At 38.6% G+C, this 18,587-nt stretch overlaps 1 protein-coding gene and 1 pseudogene across 4 annotated transcripts in view; one reads left to right on the top strand and one right to left on the bottom strand.

Moving 5' to 3' along the window:
• Nucleotides 1-18,587, top strand: part of SRBD1 (S1 RNA binding domain 1) — a 243,606-nt gene that overhangs the window by 201,064 nt on the left and 23,955 nt on the right. For all 4 annotated transcript variants that reach the window (XR_009739351.1, XM_061432247.1, XM_061432246.1 and 1 more), the window contains 2 exons: nucleotides 9,541-9,647; nucleotides 11,364-11,540. Coding sequence is in view for 3 of the 4 variants with exons in the window: in XM_061432247.1 (XP_061288231.1) it covers nucleotides 9,541-9,647; nucleotides 11,364-11,540 (284 nt within the window). In the remaining variant the exon portion in view is untranslated. The remainder of the gene's footprint in view (nucleotides 1-9,540; nucleotides 9,648-11,363; nucleotides 11,541-18,587) is intronic.
• On the bottom strand, nucleotides 3,233-4,901 carry LOC133256959 (DBIRD complex subunit ZNF326-like; annotated as a pseudogene).

Here is an 18,587-nt window from a genome sequence, read left to right as displayed (position 1 = left end):
TCCTGCATTACAGGCAGATTCTTTACCAAGTGAGCCATCAGGGAAGCCCCTAGTTTATATTAAGGCTAATTACTCTAAATATGTTGTACATTCTATGGATTTTGACAAATATATAATGACACGTGGGCTTCCCAGGTGGCACAATGGTAAAGAATGCGCCTGCCAATGCAGGAGACACAGGAGATGTGGGTTCAATCCTTGGGTCAGAAAGATCCCCTGGAGGAGGAAATGACCACCTGCTCCAGTACTCTTGCCTAGGAAATCCCATGGACAGAGGAGCCTGGTGGGCTACAGTCTATGGGGTCGCAAAGAGTCATTCACAACCAGGTAACTGAGCGCGCATGCATGACGACACGTATCCAGCACTGTAGTATCTTGCAGAATAGTTTCACTACCCTGAAGATACTCTCAACTGTGCTGACTGCTTCCTCCTATCTGACCCCAGGCAACCACTCATCTTTTTTATTGTCTCTATAGTTTTGCTTTTTCCAGAATGTGATAGAGTTGGAATCAAACAGTGTGCAGCCCTTTTAAATTGACTTCTTTTTATGTAATAATATGTATTTAAGTTTCCTCCCTGTCTTTCTATGGCTTAATAGCACATTTATTTTCAGTGTTGAGTAATACTTCATTGTCTGATTGTACCATGATTATTTCTTCATCCACTTGCTGAAGAACATCTTGGTTGCTTCTAAGTTTTGGCAATTATGAATAAAACTATTTTTATCTTCTGGGAGAGATTGTAGAGAACTGGTACAATTTCTTCCTTAAATGTTTGGTAGAATGAATGAGTCTGAAAAGGATTATTATAAAGTTTTTTAAAATGGATGTAGAGTAACCTTTACCCTAGGACTAGAATAGTCCCATTTCTAAGGCCTGACCATTCAGAGGTATCAGCAAAATACCTGGATGATCAGTGAGGTCTCCCTACTGTGACAGGCAGGACTTCCTATGTCTCCCTGCTCTGCAGTCATAGAAATCTCTGTATAGCCTCAAACTCCCAGACAGCTGCTTTTTTTTGCCTGGTCTATAGAGTCTTGTCCTGGTGCCCTGGGTATATGTAGCCAAGTATTTAGCCAGTTTTATAGTTGTTCATGGTGGGAAAAGTACTCTGGTACCAATTACTCTGTTATAGCTAAAAGTAGTAGTCTTGTTTGTTTTTCTCAAAAATGTCTTTGACCAGATACTAAGGTGCACATATTTAGGCCAAGACTCCTTAAGACCAGCATATAAAAAGTACTGGAGTTTTGTGCTGAATGGAGATTTCAGAGATTATGCAGTGTCCTGGAAACAGAAATTCTGGTTGTCCAGAAGTGGGGAGACCTCACTGAACAAGTGTGGGGACTCCTTTGAGACCCAGAAGATCCAAACCTTAGGAGTGGAGCTATTGTAGCCCTAGAGTCAGAGTGGAAGGTTGATTTGTTTAAAAATTAGTTTCCATTTGTCTTCTGCAGAACAGAGAAGACAGTCATTGTCCTAGCGATCTTTCTGTCAAGTTAACTTGAATAAACGGATTTAAATTGAGTGGTATAAGTTAATGCAAATTGGGTGCCTAAATACTGAGTTAGCAGTAAAGGAGTCTCCAGCATACTCTTCATATGCTTTATGAGAGGACGAAGATTTACATAGAGAATGTCTTTCTAGGCTGTTTTTTCCCATTACAACCACTGGCTGTTCTTTAATTTGTTTCCAGATCTTTTAGAAAAGTACCTCCCGTGCTGAAATGCCTTTTGCCATCTTAATCCCAGAGCCCCATAGGCACAGTGAGTTGTTCATTGTACCTATGGTTTATTCATTTAAAAAAACAAAGATGTTCTGCTAGTGTTAGTATCTGTTTTCAAAAGAATCTGCTTATGAAGAAATATTTTTAAAGTCTTTTTCAAGACTTTTCAAGAGTATTTGTCTGTTACATGTAAATATGTATGATCCAGTAGAGAACATACAAGGTTTTAAAAAGATACTATGAGGAAAATATGGAACTTTGTTCAGTATTCCCTCCCCTAAATGTATCTGATTTTTACTTTTAGTAAAACAGTGTTACATACAGTATTTCTATGGTGCTGAACATTGTCTTAGTCTTTAAAGGAAGTATAGAAAGACCTCTTGTATACTAGATTCGAAGAATTGTAGGAGGAACTACTGTTAAATACACATTTTCTGTTTTCTCAAATGTTTTCCGTTCTTCTGTCAGTTCTGTCTTTTATGGGTCACTCAACCCACACATTTCTGGATGACTTTTAAACTGTCACATGTCAACCAAAGAAAAGTAGATGTAAGATGAGGAAATGAACTTGCCTTATTAGAAATTGGCTAGACTTTTCCCGTAAAGGTTTTTACGTTTTTAGTTTCTAAGTGCATTTTGCATTTTGACAATAATAAGAAACAAGAAGGGACATGAGTGAGTGATAATTGCTAAAGAAAATACTCAAGAATGGTGCATCAGAAAACCACTTGGGAATAAACCTAAAGTGTATATGGAATATGCAAAGTGAAATTTTGTTGCTGTAGTCTACAGACAGTGTTCCATCTGAGAGGATTTTTTGAAATAATTGTGAGATAATTTTAGTGCTTAGGACCAAATTTAAAAAAAAAAAAAAAAGAGCAGTTTAGATCAGCAATTCTTTAGAAGTTTGTGGTAGAGCAATAATAACAATGTGGATTCTGACCTCAAAAAAAGCTGACGAGTATAAATGCCTGCTTATATTCCTTTTTAAAAATCCTGTAAATTTTAGGTAAAACTCTAATGACCCAAACAATATTTCTTTGAATTTGAAACAGTCTGTTTATAAAATTGAAATAACTTGCCCTGGAATTCAGAATAAGGTAACTTTAAAAAAAAATTGAACAATTCATCTTTCCTGGCATCAAGTCCTTTTTTTTTTTTTTTTTGAAATTTTGTAAAAAACATTTTATTGCTACAAAGGGAAACATGGTGACAAAAAGCCTTTAAGCGTATCTTAACGTAAATTACTATATTCAATGTCCAATGCAGTAAAAAAATACACAGAGCACAAAATACTTGCCCAACTTATCTGTTCTAGGGTAAGTATTCAATACATTAATGCACACTTGAATATATACTCCCAAGAGCAGCATTTAAGTTCAAGTGATTAGAACAGACATACTAACAATACACATCTGTTATCCTCAACACCAATAAAGTAATAAAAATTAAGCTTAAAAATTCAATTTCTTGAAACTAAGTTAGGTAGCTATAAAAACTAAACTAAAATAGTCTTACCTTAATTTTACTAAACAAATGCCAAACATTTAGAAATTATATAAAACAAATTGTAATGTGTGGAATGCATGCAACATGGGTGTTAACTCTCATATTTTAAACTACTGAAATTCTTACCCTTTTCCACATTGGGACAAAATTTAAAGCTTCTTTTAAAACTGACTAATACCTTATATTTAATTTTCTTCTGCTTGCTTAACAGAAAAGCCGACAGGCTCTTCCTTTGCTTCTTCTTCCTCTACTTCCCCTACCCCATCCCCTTCTCCCTCTCCTTCCCCCACTGCCCCCACTTCCCCCTCTCCTTCTACATCCCCTCCTTCCTCTGTATCCCCCACTCCTTCCACTCCTCCACCTTCCCCTACTTCCCCTGCTTCCTCTACTTCCCCCACTTCCTCCTCTTCTTCCTCCTCTTCTTCCACAGGTTCGTCAATCTTTTCCTTTTCCTCCTCATCTCCTTCTATTTGTTGATCTTGAGAATGATCTTGAATTTCAAAGGGATTCTCACCCTTAATAAAACGTTCGTATCGTGCCTTCACTATTGGATTATTTAAAATGCTTGTAGCAGTCAAGACACTCTCTCTTTTTATTTGTTCCTTATAAGCCTGCTTTCCTTTGATATGATCAGGAGATTGTAAGTGCTGCTGAACTGAGCTATGTAAAGCAGGGATATACACACTGCAAGCACCGCAGTGAACAGTCTCTACTTTCATCATGTGATCATCTGCAGTAACACCTTCCATAACATCCTTTTCTATTATTTTGACTGCCTCTGTTTGATTATTTGTCTGTTGCTTACGAATAGATGTTTTCTTGAATTTATTTACCATACATTCATGCAAAAACTCCATAACCACTTTATCAAATTTGGTTTGTTTTTGAATATGATCTAATGTTTCCTGATGTGAAGGACTTCCCAGATGGAGTTCAATATCTTTTTCTTCAAATGTTCAAAATTTACAAAATGAACATGTGAATGCCATTCTGTATCCATCTCCATATTTCTCACTGTTTTTTTCTCTTCTGCATCTTTGTTTCTCTCTCCGAGCTTCAATTCGCCGCTTTTCTTCTTCTTCATTTTTAGGATCAGTTTTTGTGGGTGATTTGCTGAGGCTCATCTTCTCCACAGGTTTTGCTAGCTTGGGTTTCTTGATAAAGGTTCCACCAGGCTTATTAAATGGTTATATCATTCTTCTCTTTATTCCTCTTGCAGCAGCAACTGTCACATTGGTGGGTTTATTTTGATAGTCAACAACAATTCCAGATCTATGAATGCTTCCAAAATCACTCATAGGCTGCTACCCCCACCACCACCACCACTGTGATTGTCCATGCCATATGACTGGTTTAAGTAGGAGTCCATGGATCTTTGACCCCCATAGGATCCATGGCCATAGTCACGATCCATCCCTCTGTAAGATCCAGGGCCATAATCACGATCCATTCCATTAAAGCTCTGATAAGTATTTCTGCAAGCAGAGTGTGTATAATCGTCCTCGAAGTCCATGGCGGAGGCTCGGGGCCGATGGCCTCGGCGGCACTTGGCTAATCTGTGGCCGGAGAAGAGCACCCGTGACCCGCGGTTCCACACTACGAGTCAGCGTGACCAAGAGCGGCGCTACCGGCCCGGGAGCCGCAGGCCACAGCGAGCGGCATCAAGTCCTTGACGATTAGCACAATCAGTCCTGGGATCCTCCTGCCTCTAATACTCATGGCTACCAGTAGAGTGGTATGTCACAGCCCAGCTTTCAGCAGATGTAAACTGAGCTTCTTGAAGACTTGAAATTCATATGGTTTTTACTATACTTTCAATACTGAGCACAGCTAACACAGTGTCTGGTACATAGTAGTTGCTTAGAAAATGTTTTTAGAATGACAGATATCAATGCCTCTGATTTAATGTCAAAGACACTATTATGAGGACAATGTGGAACTCTGTTCAGTATTCCCTCCCCTAATCATATATGATTTTTACTTTTAGAAAATACTATTAACTCTTTAGTACTTTTGTAAGCAAATAGTTGGGGAAGAATGTAGGCAAAATCCAGGATTATAGATGACAGCAAAAATTTTTATTACATGAGTCTAACTGCTAGAGGGATTTAAAATGTATTTCAACCTAGTATGTTGTTATCTTGGACATACCCTTTTTTTTTTTTTTTTTAAGAGCATTAGCCTTGTAAAATTTTTTTAAAGGACTTTTTAAAAAAATAGCTATTCTGCCTTATGCTTTGTAATGACTTCATAATAATTCATGTTGTGGTTATTTCATCATTTATTTGTATCAGTACCTTCTGGGTGAATTTTTAGGTTGTACACACACATACGTACATACCTTTGAACAATAGTCTTGCTATTTCCTTAGAATAAATTCTGTGAAATTATGCACAAACTTTTTACAATTGTTGTGAGGATTAAATTAGATAGTATTATAAAAGCCTTATAACAGTGCCTGACAGTAAAATCTCAAGGACTTTGGTAGTATGGTTATTGTTAATTGTTTTTGTTTGTTTAGTCTTGCCACTAGACTTCAAGCCCCTAAATAAAATGACTGCTTCAACTAGAAAAACATCAGAGATCCCAACTCCAAGTGACTTGAACAATAAGGAAATTTATTATTCTTTTATTAAACAATAAGGAAATGTCATTGCTAGAAGGTCATTGTGTGTGTTGGGACGGGGGCAGAGTGGGCAGGAAATCCAGAACTGGTTAATACAGGATTTCAGGAAGATCCAGAGTCTTTGCAGATGTGTTACCTGCCATACTCAGGGAGACAGCTTGATCCTCAAGCCAGTCCTGGTGACATAAGATAATGCTTACTCCAGCTGCAGGAGGCATACTTGAATGAAAAGAAGAAAAGACATGGGTCTATATTTGAGAGGGATGTCTCTTTCTGAAAGCCTCAGAAGATATACCCTCACATTTTATTTCCTGTAACTGGATAAGTGGAATGAGACTGGTGATATTGGCTTAGCCCATTACTTTTTATACCTTTTGATCATGATACACAGTAGGAAATATATTTTATACCATGATCAAGATACTCATCACACATCTGTTTGCATATATGTATATGTCACTCTATACAGTAAAACATAATTGAAAATTAAACACTGCTTTTTATTTATATTTATATACAAGGGGTTTTAACCCTCAAATAAAAACATTCAGAAAGATTTCATGGGTAGTATAAGATGTTCATAAATTTGTTCCAGTCCAGAACACATGAAGACGGTGAGCCTATGTGGTATACTATTGAGTCTATTCTTTTAAATTTAAAAATATAAATAAAAAACAGTGTTTAATTTTATCATAAGCAGTAAGGATAAGTATTATATTGAGGAGCTATTATTTTCAATACTCTTTGAGTATAGAATTCACTGATGATTCTTGCCTCTATCAATGGACATGTTCATTCAGTTGTGTCCGACTCTTTGCGACCCCATGGACTACAGCCTACCAGGCTCCTCTGTCTATGGGATTTTCCAGGCAAGAATACTGGAGTGGGTTGCCATTTCCCTCTCCAGGGGATCTTCCCAATCCAGGGATTGAACCCAGGTCTCCTGCACTGCAGGCAGACTCTACCATCTGAGCCACCAGGGAAGCCCAAGATTATTTACCACCTCCAATTACCTCTTTCTGTGAAAAATCAATTCTTCAGTGCTCAGCTTTCTTCACAGTCCAACTCTTACATCCATACATGACCACTGGAAAAACTATAGCCTTGACTAGACGGACCTTTGTTGGCAAAGTAATGTCTCTGCTTTTGAATATGCTATCTAGGTTGATCATAACTTTCCTTCCAAGGAGTAAGCGTCTTTTAATTTCATGGCTGCAATCCCATCTGTAGTGATTTTGGAGCCCAAAAAAATAAAGTCTGACACTGTTTCCCCTGTTTCCCCATCTATTTCCCATGAAGTGATGGAACCAGATACCATGATCTTAGTTTTCTGAATGTTGAGCTTTAAACCAACTTTTTGACTCTCCTCTTTCACTTTCATTAACAGGCTTTTGAGTTCCTCTTCACTTTCTGCCATAAGGGTGGTGTCATCTGCATATCTGAGGTTATTGATATTTCTCCCGGCAATCTTGATTCCAGCTTGTGCTTCTTCCAGCCCAGCGTTTCCCATGACGTACTCTGCATATAAGTTAAATAAGCAGGGTGACAATAGACAGGCTTGACACACTCCTTTTCCTATTTGGAACCAGTCTGTTGTTCCATGTCCAGTTCCAACTGTTGCTTCCTGACCTGCATATAGATTTCTCAAGAGGCAGGTCAGGTGGTCTGGTATTCCCATCTCTTGAAAAATTTTCCACAGTTTATTGTGATCCATACAGTCAGAGGCTTTGGCATAGTCAATAAAGCAGAAATAGATATTTTTCTGGAACTCTCTTGCTTTTTCAGTGATCCAGCGGATGTTGGCAATTTGATTTCTGGTTCCTCTGCCTTTTCTAGATCCAGCTTGAACATCTGGAAGTTCTCAGTTCATGTACTATTGAAGCTTGGCTTGGAGAATTTTGAGCATCACTTTGCTAGCATGTGAGATGAGTGCAGTTATGTGGTAGTTTGAACATTTTTTGGCATTGCCTTTCTTTGGGATTAGAATGAAAACTGACCTTTTCCAGTCCTGTGGCCACTGCTGAACTTTCCAAATTTGCTGACATATTGAGTGCAGCACTTTCACAGCATCATCTTTTAGGATTTGAAATAGCTCAACTGGAATTCCATCACCCCACTAGCTTTGTTCATAGTGATGCTTCCTAAGGCCCACTTGACTTCACACTCCAGGATGTCTGGCTCTGGGGGAGTGATCACACTATTGTGGCTATCTGGGTCATAAAGATCTTTTTTGTATAGTTTTTCTATATATTATTGCCACCTCTTCTTAATATCTTCTGCTTCTATTAGGTCCATACCGTTTCTGTCCTTTATCGTACCTATCTTTGCATGAAATGTTCCCATGGTATCTCTCATTTTCTTGAAAAAATCTCTAGTCTTTCCCATTCTATTGTTTTCCTCTATTTCTTTGCATTGATCACCGAGGAAGGCTTTCTTATCTCTCCTTGCTATTCTTTGCAACTCTGCATTCCGATGGGTTTATCTTTCCTTTTCTCCTTTGCCTTTTTCTTCTCTTTTCTCAGCTATTTGTAAGGCCTGGTCAGACATTTTGCCTTTTTGCATTTCTTTTTCTTGGGGATGGTCTTGATCACCACCGCCTGTATAATGTTACAAACCTCCATCCATAGTTCTTCAGGCACTCTTTCTATCAGGTCTAATCCTTTGAATCTATTTCTCACTTCCACTGTATAATCGTAAGGGATTTGATTTAGATGATACCTGAATGGTCTAGTGGTTTTCCGTACTTTCTTCAATTTAAGTCTGAATTTTACAATACAGAGTTCATGATCTGAGCCACAATCAGCTCCTGATCTTGCTTTTGCTGACTGTATAGAGCTTCTCCATCTTCGGCTGCAAAGAATATAATCAATCTGATTTCAGGATTGACCATCTGGTGATGTCCATGTGTAGAGTCTTCTTTTATCTTGTTGGAAGAGGATGTTTGCTGTGACCAGTGTGTTCTTTTGGCAAAACTCTGTTAGCCTTTGCCCTGCTTCTTTTTGTACTCTAAGACCAAACTTGCCTATTATTCTAGGTATCTCTTGACTTCCTCCTTTTGCATTCCAGTCCCCTATGATGAAAAGGACATCTTTTTCTTTTTCTTTTTTTTTTGAAAAAAAGACTTATAAGCAATAGGCTCTTCAATTTCATGAAATATGAGAGTTCAGTTTACTGTCAAACTTACTGAATGTTCATGTTCTCCTTCCTGTTCACTCTTCTCTTAAGAACAAAGGGTCATAATACACATGCAAGTGAAGACAAGACTTCAAGGTGGCGGGCCAATAATAGTAACCAGCATTGGCTCAGTGTGCTCCCAGAACCAGCAGCAGCAGTACTGCAGAGCTTGTTGGAATGTAAATTCTCAGGCCCCAACCCAGACCTACTGAATCAAAGACTCTTGGTGTGGGGCCCAGCAACCTGTGTTTTAACGAACTCGAGAGGTAATTTTTATGGCAAGCTAAAGGAAAAATACTGGTGCTGTTGTACTCAAGTGTTTAAGTAGAGAGTATGAAACAGATTCCTAAAGTTTAGGTCAGTTACATCAGCAAACAGTGTTTAAGAGAAATGAACAAATTGACTTTGCTGTGTCTTAGCCTGCTACCTGTAATACAGGCAAAGTAATGGAATAGTCCAAGAATTCCACGTTCTTTACTTTTGATTGATGTTTGATCTTTCTTTTCAGCACGATGTATCTCAGACTCTGCTCAAGGCAACACTGGACAGTGTTGTAGAAGAATGTGTCAGTTTTGTGGGAGTGGATATTAACATCTGTTCAGAAGTTTTGTTAAGGTGAGACAGGAAGTCTGTGGCTGAAGATTACAGAATCTTAAATTTCTTTACTGACTGTCCAAACTCAGTTAGAACAAGGGGACACGTGTGAAGTTGCCAAGTATAGAAAATTGATCAGTTCATACATTGCTTTAAGTAATCAGTCAGGGAGGAAGACATCATTTAAGAAAATAATCATAACAATTCATATATATTATAATTTTTAATACTGAAAATCTAAAGTGAAGAGCATATGATAACTGTTGAGTCACTGCTGCTGCTGCTGCTAAGTTATTTCAGTCGTGTCCGACACTGTGACCTCATAGACGGCAGCCCACCAGGCTCCCCCGTCCCTGTGATTCTCCAGGCAAGAGCACTGGAGTGGGTTGCCGTTTCCTTCTCCAATGCATGAAAGTGAAAGGTGAAAATGAAGTCACTCAGTCGTGTACAACTCTTAGCAACCCCATGGACTACAGCCTATCAGGCCTCTCTGCCCGTGGGATTTTCCAGGCAAGAGTACTGGAGTGGGATGACATTGCCTTCTCCATTGAGTCACTAATAGAATTTAAATAAGGTTAACATGGAAAAGAGCCATTTCCCATCACATAATAAATAGGTAGATATTTTTCACTAGTTCAGTCTCTTGCTTACATCTGTCAAAGCTGGCCATCACCAGAAGATAAATTCTGAGGGAACACGGTATATGGTTACCATATTTTTACCTTGATTCCTCAAGTTACATATCAAAATCTTCATCATATTAATACTATTATCATGACTTACATGCTGTTTTTTCCCCTGGGGTTACAGAAGAGCTGTTCTTTTGTTCCTAATCTTACATTTATTATACAAGTCTGGAAATTCTGGACCTCTGGGAAAAAATCTAGATCCTTCTGCTTTGAAATTAGAACAGCAGAAAATAATCCCTTGCATTTTAAGGTGTTGCCTCCCTGGTGGCTCAATGGTCGAGAACCCACCTGCCTAGCAGGAGAGGCAAGTTCAATCCCTGTATTGGGAAGATCCACTGAAGAAGGAAATAGCAACCTACTCTAGAATTCTTGCCTGAGAAATCTCATGGACCGAGGATCCTCGCAAGCTACACAGTCCATGAGGTCAGAAAGAGTCAGACACAACTTAGCAACTACACAAGAGCAACTTTCTACCATAGTAATAAACATTCCATAATTCAATATATGGAATTCTATAATAGAATTCAGATTCTCTAATTAACATCAAGTCAACTACCTAATGACAGAGTATTTTTTATCATGGATAAGTGCCTTTCCACCGTTTAAGTCTTTACTGAGGAGAACAGGCTGACAAAAAATAAGATAGTACAACGCAACTGTAGCTATGGTAACTTCTGCTCCTGAATCACTTTGTAAGCTAACTGGGAATAGGCAGAATTATTACTTGCTTTAGAAATACAAGTAGTGTAACTAGTGTAGAAATACTATAGGAAAAGTAGTATTCTTACACCTCTGTTCCCCAGTTTGCCAGCATCTTTATGACAGCCCTGGTTTTGTCACTGTTTTGCTTCCTACTGTCCTTCACTCCTCTTGGAAAACTGTTTCCCCTTTGTCTTTTTGACATAACCCACCTTTGATTAACTGAACTTAGAGACATATGAAAGATATAATTGCAATTGCTTTTATGTTTCTTTACATGCCATCTTTTCTTTCAGTTCTCTTAGAACAATTATACTGGCCACGTTACTCATTTTGTTTATTTTTTTAGGCATATCGCTGGACTCAATGCCAACCGAGCCAAAAATATTATTGAATGGCGTGAGAAAAATGGGCCATTCATCAACCGAGAACAGCTGAAGAAAGTGAAAGGGCTGGGTCCAAAATCTTTCCAACAATGTGCTGGTTTCATCAGAGTCAACCAGGATTATATTCGAACATTTTGCAGGTGATTATTAAAGTGTACACTGTCATTTCTAATATAAACCTACTTTTGTACTGTTACCCATCCTTCTCACTGGCATAAATCCTAGCTGTTCATTTCTTCATTCTTTCATTCAATATGTGTAGACTATCTTAATCTTTACTAGGCATTGGGAATACAGCAGTGAACAAATGAACAAATTCACTGGCCTCATGGAGTTAAGTTTTAATAAATGAGACAGACAATAAATAAACTAGTAAAACAGTTTCAGATAAGTGTTATAAAAATTAAAACAAAGCAATATGACGGTATCTTAGGGAGCAATAAACTGCTTTATGTGAGTTATTTACTGAAAAGTTATTTGAGCCAAGTTTTGAATGAAATGAAGGAGCCAGTCACATAGGGATCAGAAGGAAGGCATTCAAGCAGAGCAGACAGTATGTGTGCAGCGGCCTGAGGCAGGACCACTTTGGTGCATTTAGGAAAAGAAGCTAAGGCCAATGTGATCGGAGCACCACAAGTGGAAGGACTGGCACAAGATGAGGCTACAAAGAAGACTTTGCAATGACCACTTCAGAGTGACAGCTGTTCCCCTAAGCATAGTTGAGGGACTTCCCTGGTGGTCCAGTGGTTAAGACAATGTGCTGCTACTCCAAGGGCCACAAAGTCCATTCCTGGTCAGTGGAGTTCCGCATGCCTTGGGGGTGTGGCCAAAGAAAAAAAAAAGGGGGGGCAGCATAATTGAGTTTCCCTGCTTCTTCCTCAATGAAAACTGGCCAAGGCATTAATTAGCAGATGTGTAAATTAAGAGCTAAATTCTTGCTTTCTAATCCTGGTAGCACAAAAAGCAAAGAAATTGGGTAAACGTCTTAGCATTTTGTAATCATAAAAGACTAGCTTTTATGCATTTGCTGCTCTGGGGTCGCACAGAGTTGAACGCGACTGAAGCGACTTAGCAGCAGCAGCTTTGGAACTACTTGATTCATTCATTGTGTATTTTTTTCTTCTGACACAAAAGTTATAATCATTTATTTTTTTCTGGAAAAGACTGAGGGAAAACCAGCCCCTCTGAAAAGCAGAATATATTTTGAAGCCATAGTAATTAAAACAGTTTGGGTTTGATGTAGAAATAGGTAGAACAGAATAGAGTCTGAAATACACTAAAACACAGAGGGAATTTAATTTATGATAAAGGTGACACTTCATATAGTGGGAAAAATCGATTAATTAACCAGTAAAGCACTTGGTTAGTAAATTCAAACAGTATAAAAAAGAATAAAGTGAAAAGTGTACCCCAACTGGTCCCTTCAAAATAGTTTCTTATTATTGCTTCCAAAACTAAATGTATACTTATATAAGCTTATATATATGTGTCTATTATTTTTAAATGCATACAGAACAACTTATGGTATACAACTAGTTGAAACTTGTTTTGTTTCAGTAATATATCTTGGATCTCTTTCCACATATTACTTATTGACTTATATCATTCTTTATATATGCCAGCACAGTATTTAATTTATAAATGGACTGTAATTTAATCTAATCAGTGCTCTGTTGAACATTTGGGTTATTTCAAAGCCGTAGTTGTTTTCAACTGGTAATGAAGGACTTGAAGATTCACCACTATTATATTTCCTTGATGGGTCATGCATTTATTCAGAATGACTACTGCTATCTTATTGAGTGCTTTTATTTTCAAATCTATTTTGTTTGCTAACGTTGTTGCCGTATCTGCCTTTTCAGAATATGCTTGATATTTTTTATTTTCAAACTTTCTATGATGTTCAGTTTTTTATATGACTCATAGATTTTCTGTTTTTGCTTAATCTTAATCCATTCAAAGTTATGCTTATTGATATGTTTGAACTTCCATCTTTTATATTTTCTCTTCATGCCTCCTGATTCTTTTTTTTTCATGCAGTTTGTTACATTTGTCAGTTAACAGGGCTCCTTCCTGTTTTTCTCCTTGTCTTCCTTCACTTGAGTTCAGTTGCTCAGTCGTGTCCGACTCTTTGCAACTCCATGACTGCCCTGGCTTCCTGTCCATCACCAACTCCTGGAATTTACCCAAACTCATGTCCATTGAGTTGGTGATGCCATCTAACCATGTCATCCTCTGTTGTCCCCTTTTCCTCCTGCCCTCAATCTTTCCCAGCATCAGGGACTTTTCAGATGAGTCAGCTCTTCCCATCAGGTGGCCAAAGTATTGGAGTTTCAGCTTCAACATCAGTCCTTCCAATGAACACCCAGGACTGATCTGCTTTAGATGGACTGGTTGGATCTCCTTGCAGTCCAAGGGACTCTCAAGAGTCTTCTCCAACACCACAGTTCAAAAGCATTGATTCTTCAGTGCTCAGCATTCTTTACAGTCCAACTCTCACATCCATACATGACTACTGGAAAAACTAGTAGTCTTGACTAGACAAACCTTTGTTGACAAAGTAATGTCTCTGCTTTTTAATATGCTATCTAGGTTGGTCATAACTTTCCTTCCAAGGAGTTTCTTTTAATTTCATGGCTGCAGTCACCATCTGCAGTGATTTTGGAGCCCCCAAAAATAATGTCTGACACTGTTTCCACTGTTTCCCCATCTGTTTGCCATGAAGTGATGGGAACAGGTGCCATGATCTTAGTTTTCTGAATTTAAGCCAACTTTTTCATTCTCCTCTTTCACTTTCATCAAAAAGCTCTTTATTTCTTCACTTTCTGCCATAAGGGTGGTGTCATCTGCATATCTGAGGTTATTGATATTTCTCCTGGCAGTCTTTTTTTTTTTTGGGCTAATAATTTTGTTTTATTTGTGCTTACTATCAACTTGTATTTCACCTTTTAGAAATTTTTCTCTACATACATTTTTTTTAGTTTTAGTGCTTTAAAAAATTTTTTTTAATTTAAATTTATTTATTTTAATTGGAGGCTAATTACTTTACAGTATTTTATTGATTTTACCATCAGATCAGATCAGATCAGTCGCTCAGTCGTGTCCGACTCTGCAACCCCATGAATCGCAGCACGCCAGGCCTCCCTGTCCATCACCAACTCCCAGAGTTCACTCAGACTCACGTCCATCAAGTCAGTGATGCCATCCAGCCATCTCGTCCTCTGTCGTTCCCTTATCCTCTTGCCCCCAATACCTCCCAGTATCAGAGTCTTTTCCAATGAGTCAACTCTTCTCATGAGGTGGCCAAAGTACTAGAGTTTCAGCTTTAGCACCATTCCTTCCAAAGGAATCCCAGGGCTGATCTCCTTCAGAATGGACTGGTTGGATCTCCCTGCAGTCCAAGGGACTCTCAAGAGTCTTCTCCAACACCACAGTTCAAAAGCATCAATTCTTTGGCGCTCAGCCTTCTTCACAGTCCAACTCTCACATCCATACATGACCACAGGAAAAACCATAGCCTTGACTAGATGGACCTTTGTTGGCAAAGTAATGTCTCTGCTTTATGCTTCTGGTTTTGCCATACATCAACATGAATCCGCCACGGGTGTACATGTGCTCCCCATCCTGAACCCCCCTCCCACCTCCCTCCCCATACCATCCCTCTGGGTCATCCCAGTGCACCAGCCCCAAGCATCCTGCATTGAACCTGGACTGGCGATTCATTTCTTATATGATATTATACATGTTTCAATGCCATTCTCCCAAATCATCCCACCCTCTCCCTCTCCCACAGAGTCCAAAAGACTGTTCTATACATCTGTGTCTCTTTTGCTGTCTCGCATACAAGGGTTATTGTTACCATCTTTCTAAATTCCATATATATGCGTTAGTATACTGTATTGGTGTTTTTCTTTCTGGCTTACTTCACTCTGTATAATAGGCTCCAGTTTCATCCACCTCATTAGAACTGATTCAAATGTATTCTTTTTAATGGCTGAGTAATATTCCATTGTGTATATGTACCACAGCTTTCTTATCCATTTGTCTGCTGATGGACATCTAGGTTGCTTCCATGTCCTGGCTATTATAAACAGTCTTGATTCTAGCTTGTGCTTCCTCCAGCCCAGCATTTCTCATGATGCACTCTGCATATAAGTTAAATAGGCAGGGTGACAATAGACAGCCTTGATGTATTCCTTTTCCTATTTGGAACCAGTCTGTTGTTCCATGTCCAGTTCTAACTGTTGCTTCCTGACCTGCATACAGATTTCTCAAGAGACAGGTCAGGTGGCCTGTATTCCCATCTTTTTCAGCATTTTCCACAGTTTATTGTGACCCACACAGTCAAAGGCTTTGGCATAGTCAGTAAAGCAGAAATAGATGTTTTTCTGGAACTCTTTTGCTTTTTCAGTGATCCAGTGTATGTTGCCAATTTGACTCTGGTTCCTCTGCCTTTCCTAAATCCAGCTTGAACATTTGGAAGTTCACAGTTCTCGTATTGCTGAAGCCTGGCTTGGAGAATTTTGAGCATTATTTTGCTAGCATGTGAGATGAGTGCAATTGTGCAGTAGTTTGAGCATTCTTTGGCATTGCCTTTCTTTGGGATTGGAATGAAAACTGACCTTTTCCAGTCCTGTGGCCACTGCTGAGTTCTCCAAATTTGTTGGCATATTGAGTGCAGCACTTTCACAGCATCATCTTTCAAGATTTGAAATAGCTCGACTGGAATTCCATCACCTCCACTAGCTTTGTTCGTAGTGATGCTTCCTAAGGCCCACTTGAGTTTGCATTCCAGGATGTCTAGCTCTAGGTGAGTGATCACACCATCATGATTATCTGGGTCATGAAGATCTTTTTTGTATAGTTCTTCTGTGTATTCTTGCCATCTCTTTTTAATATCTTGTGCTTTTGTTAGTTCCATACCATTTCTATCCTTTATTGTGCCCATCTTTGCATGAAAAGTTCCCTTGGTATCTCTGACTTTCTTAAAGAGATCTCTAGTCTTTCCCATTCTATTATTTTCCTCTATTTCTTTTCACTGATCACTGAGGAAAGCTTTATTATCTCTCCTTGCTATTCTTTGGAAACCCCAGTAAGGCAGTAGGTGCTAAGAGAGGTCATCAGAGGGCAGACAGACTGAAACCACAATCACAGAAAACTAGCCAATCTGATCGTATGGACCACAGCCTTGTCTAACTCAATGAAACTAAGCCATGCCATGTAGGGCCACTCAAGATGGACGGGTCATGGTGGAGAGTTCTCACAAAATGTGATCCACTGGAGAAGGGAATGGCCAAACCCCTTCAATATTCTTGCCTTGAGAACCCCATAAATAGTATGAAAAGGCAAAAAGATAGGACACTGAAAGATGAACTCCCCAGGTCGGTAGGTGCCCAATATGCTACTGGAGATCAGTGGAGAAATAACTCCAGAAAGAATGAAGGGACAGAGCCAAAGCAAAAACAACACCCAGTTGTGGATGTGACTTGTGATAGAAGCAAGGTCCAATGCTGTAAAGAGCAATATTGCATAGGAACCTGGAATGTTAGTTCCATGAATCAAGGCAAATTGGAAGTGGTCAAACAGGAGATGCCAAGAGTGTACATCAACATTTTAGGGATCGGTGAATTAAAGTGGACCGGAATGGTTGAATTTAACTCAGATAACCATTATATCTACTACTGTGGGCAGGAATCCCTTAGAAGAAATGGGATAGCCATCATAGTCAACAAAAGAGTCCAAAATGCAGTACTTGGATGCAATCTCAAAAAATGACGGAATGATCTCTGTTTGTTTCTAAGGCAAACCATTCATTATCACAGTAATCCAAGTCTGTGCCCCAACCAGTAATGCTGAAGAAGCTGAAGTTGAACAGTTCTATGAAGACCTACAAGACCTTTTAGAACTAACACCCAAAAAGATGTCCTTTTCATTACAGGGGACTGGAATGCAAAAATAGGAAGTCAAGAAACACCTGGAATATCAGGCAAATTTGGCCTTTGAGTACAGAATGAAGCAGGGCAAAGGCTAATAGAGTTTTGCCAAGAGAATGCACTGGTCATAGCAAACACTCTCTTCCAACAACACAAGAGAAGACTCTACACATGAACATCACCATATGGCCAACACCGAAATCAGATTGTCTTCCTTACTCATCTTTGTCTCCTCTTAGTGATTTCAGCTTTTGTATCTTTCTTCTGTTCTTCTGGTTATTATCTTTAAATTTGATTTGGATTGGTCTCTGGAGTTAATAGGTGTCTCTGTACTCCTCCTAGAGAAAACTAGTACCAAAGGTCTCTTCCCAACCTTCTTCCCTTCAATGCTGTGTCCTGTGGTGAGATAATCTGGGATTTTAGTTTCAGACTGTTCTTTTTATACATTTTTTACAATATTCATGAACAGTTATTTAACCTAGTGATTTTTATGGTTCCTGTACTCATCACTGTTTCTTATAGCCCACATTATCATTTTTCTTGAACTCAATGTTTTTGCTGGAGTTCATACTCAAGAATTGCTTTTCAGAGAGAGTATATTATATGGGTTATACCACAGTCCTTACATGTCTGAAAGTGATTTTAACTTGACTGTAGTTTGCCTAGGTATATAATTCTAGATTCAAAATCATTTTGTCTCAGACTTAAAATATTGTTCCACTATGTTCCGGTGTCTGTGTTTGTCAGTGAGAAAACTGATGCCAGTTTGATTCTAGTTCCTTTCAAAGTAATGTTTTATTTTTATCTCTTAATTTTTAAAATTCTAAAGTTTCCCTGTTATAAGTCAAATGTGAGTCTTTTTCTAGTCATTCTTTTCCCATTCATTCTGTTTTATACTCAGTAGATTCCTTTGGGGAGCTTGTGTTTTTTTTTTTTTTTTTTTTTTTTGGAGCTTGTGTTTTTTTTCAGCTCTGAGAAATCACCTTTTCTTTCTCCTCCTCATTTAATTTATTTTCGTCTGTTTTTCTCTGTTCTCTCCTAGAATGCCAATTACACGGGCAGAATCAATTAAGAATGTTTGGGGCTTTAAGTAACAGAAAGCCCTATTAATAGGTTTAAACAAATAAGTGGTAATGTCTGTGAAGTGCATGGTCAAAATCTGGTGGCTGTTTGTGTATATTTGTTTGGCAGAGAAGTAAGCTCATTTTTAATGAAAGACTCTAACCCTCTGCCCACCCTTTAACCTTCCCACAT

This window comes from Bos javanicus, chromosome 11 (assembly GCF_032452875.1).
Source record: "Bos javanicus breed banteng chromosome 11, ARS-OSU_banteng_1.0, whole genome shotgun sequence".
Taxonomy (NCBI): Eukaryota; Metazoa; Chordata; class Mammalia; order Artiodactyla; family Bovidae; genus Bos; species Bos javanicus.
The sequence above is the reverse complement of the archived record's forward strand: the minus strand, read 5'-3'. Positions and strand labels throughout refer to the sequence as shown.